Raw genomic sequence first — 2,754 nt, forward strand, 5'->3', positions numbered from 1 at the left:
CCCATTAGATTTGGAAAAGCTCCTAAATAAAATTAAGGGTGAAAATAATTTACATCCCTCAAATTTGTTTTAAAAATCAAACTCATCCCCCAACTATGAACAATAGTCATTCTCATCCTTTGATCCTACTGCAATGTCTATTTTACCCTTGATATTTTTTATTTTCCATAAATGTAATATCTTTTTATTATATATGATATTATAATTAGAAAAATCATATTATAAAATATATTACTACTTTTATGATTATTATTTCAATATCATGTGTATTAAGCATGCATATAATGTATGTTTGCGTGGGTCCGTGAGACTTTAAGTTCTATTTTTCTCTTATTCTCCACTGTGTATATAGATTTTTGAGTTTTGGTTATATTAATAAACCTTTTCTAAATTGTAAAAAAAATAAAAATTCATGTAGAGTATAAATAGATGGCTTTTAGGAATTTGTTATAAAATTTACCTATACTTTCACCCTTTTTTATTACATGCATTGACTAATTTACGAAGTCTCACTTTCTTTATTCTCAATTTTACAAATAAATTTAAGTTTTTGACTTCTACTAATAAGTTTGTTGATACGGGCAAATTCCTGTCAAGTTTCTAATGCGTTGCAATGTGTTTCTAAATGTTGTAATTCCCTTATATTAGAATCAGTTTTTGTAGATATACATCAATGCCGCTCTATGATTTGTACGGATCAGAGTCGTGTGCCAAAATAAGCATTTATACACTATAGAGCAAAAGGAAAGAGGAAAAACCTCTCGTCTTCATATTGGTATTTTGAACAAAATCTCTTTTACAAGCGTATAATGTGTGCTAATGGTTTGTTTTGCTGTTCGACGAGATTTAATTTGGAGCCTGTTGTAGTTTGCAATCCTAATACAAGGGTAGTAAAATATCTTCCTCGCCTGAAAGAGAATGCTTAAAAAAGAGGTATTATCACTTTTAACCTGCGCCAAATATATTCGATAGTAGAAAAAGTATATAAATTTTGTATACACTTTTCTTGCTCTGAAAAATGAATATTCAATGTTAACGAAATCTTAAAATCTGCTATTTCAGGCAATCACAACCTTAGGAAGAAAAAATTCAATTCAGGAAAATCATCAAAGAATTCCTAAAATTATAAGAAGAATGATTACAGCCCCTTAGAGTTAAAGTAACTGGAGGAAATGATGAAAGTAAAAGGAAGAACAATTTGGAGGTGATAAATTAACAAATAAGAAAAGCATCAAACTTTAAATGAATAAGTGATCAACAACTAAAACAGGAAAATCAAAAATCTAAATTGGATAATCCTAAGAACCTCTCAATGCTTTAACCCCTGTACACCAAATTCTTAAATTCCCACACCTACAAAGATACAAATATATCTACAACCCTAATAAATGATTTTTACAAATAATATAATTTAATTTAAATAACCCCTTTATCTTCATGTAATTAATTTAATTCATATCCTCACAAAGAAAATACTCAATTCAGGTTCACTACTCCCATCTGGACTCAACATGTATAGGGTTTCCGAATCCTTTGATCCCACTACTCGCTCAAAATGTGCTCTCATGTACGCCATCTCATCGTCCACGTGTCCTTCCATGTCGGATTTCGTCGGCGGCAACACGCCGGCGCCCATGGACACCGCCTTAAGAACCTCCATGAGATGGAGATCTTCCTCCGTGGCATCTCTCCTTGCACAATAGCCACTTTTTTTCCCATTTACAAACATAGTCCATAATGGCTCATCAAGAAGCTTTGTTTTCTCCTTATGATTATTATTATTATTGTTATTATCGGGTCTTTTCTCGCATTCCAACGCGATTCGCACCATCCCAAGGCTCATTTCCTTTTGCAACACGTTGGTTTGCATGGCCAGGTCAATGACCAGATTAGGTAGAGTTCCTGGGTTTTCTTGAATCGAGAGGCTGACACGGCCTTTCCTGTATCCGAATAATGTGCCCGTGACACCGGTTTTGTTTTCGGGTAAACGGCCGCCGGGGAGGGAAGGTAGTTTACATACGGGTGTGATAATAGGGAAGGACCGGAACACATTGCGAAAGGCTCTGAAGATTTTTACGGGCCTCTTTTTATTATTTTTCGACGAAGGCTTGACGAGGGATAATGGAGTTGTAGGTGGAGTAGGTGGTGGTGGTGGTAACTTTGATTGCGGCTCTTCCATTGCTGGTTAATTATTCCACCTTTAAATTAAGGTTGGAGATTTAGAACCAGCAATGGAGGAATTGCCATTACAGAGAGATTATTAGGGTTGTTTGAATCTGCTAGGATTAGGTTTGTATGGAGGATTAAAAAAGAGGTTGATGTAATTTGTGTTTTTCAATGGATTTGATGTTTGAATTTTTTTTTTTTTTTTGTAAGTTTTGGTTTCTTTGGCTTGAGTTTACTTTCACGATCCATTGTATTCGGGACCTGAATTTGTGGAGTTGGATAGAATTATGATTAACCATTTTTCTTTGGATAAAAAACGTAGAGATTTTACGTTATCATATTCGCTATGATGAAAATTCAAAAATTGCTTCGAACCAAAAAATTTCGTGGAATTTACCTCATTTAAAAGGGTGGGGGAAGGTGGATTTTACTTTTGGTAGCTCAATTATTGAAATTGCTAATTTTACTCCTCATGTTGCCCAACTAAAAATAAATGCGTGTAAAGGTTTTATACAAATCAGACGAATTTCTTACTATTAAACCACACGTTATAGATTTTGGGAAAAAGGCTAAATATATCTCTTTACT

General features: G+C 33.7%; 1 protein-coding gene across 1 annotated transcript; it reads right to left on the bottom strand.

Moving 5' to 3' along the window:
• On the bottom strand, positions 1,190 to 2,349 carry LOC109235072 (protein MIZU-KUSSEI 1-like). The gene has a single exon (XM_019401071.1). It carries the CDS (start codon positions 2,177 to 2,179, stop codon positions 1,454 to 1,456), a length of 726 nt encoding a protein of 241 aa, XP_019256616.1. The 5' UTR covers positions 2,180 to 2,349; the 3' UTR covers positions 1,190 to 1,453.

The sequence above is a fragment of the Nicotiana attenuata genome, chromosome 11 (assembly GCF_001879085.1).
Source record: "Nicotiana attenuata strain UT chromosome 11, NIATTr2, whole genome shotgun sequence".
Taxonomy (NCBI): domain Eukaryota; kingdom Viridiplantae; phylum Streptophyta; class Magnoliopsida; order Solanales; family Solanaceae; genus Nicotiana; species Nicotiana attenuata.

Excerpts from the sequence above, each read along its gene's own strand:
- LOC109235072 (XM_019401071.1), bottom strand. The coding sequence starts at position 2,179 with ATGGAAGAGCCGCAATCAAAGTTACCACCACCACCACCTACTCCACCT.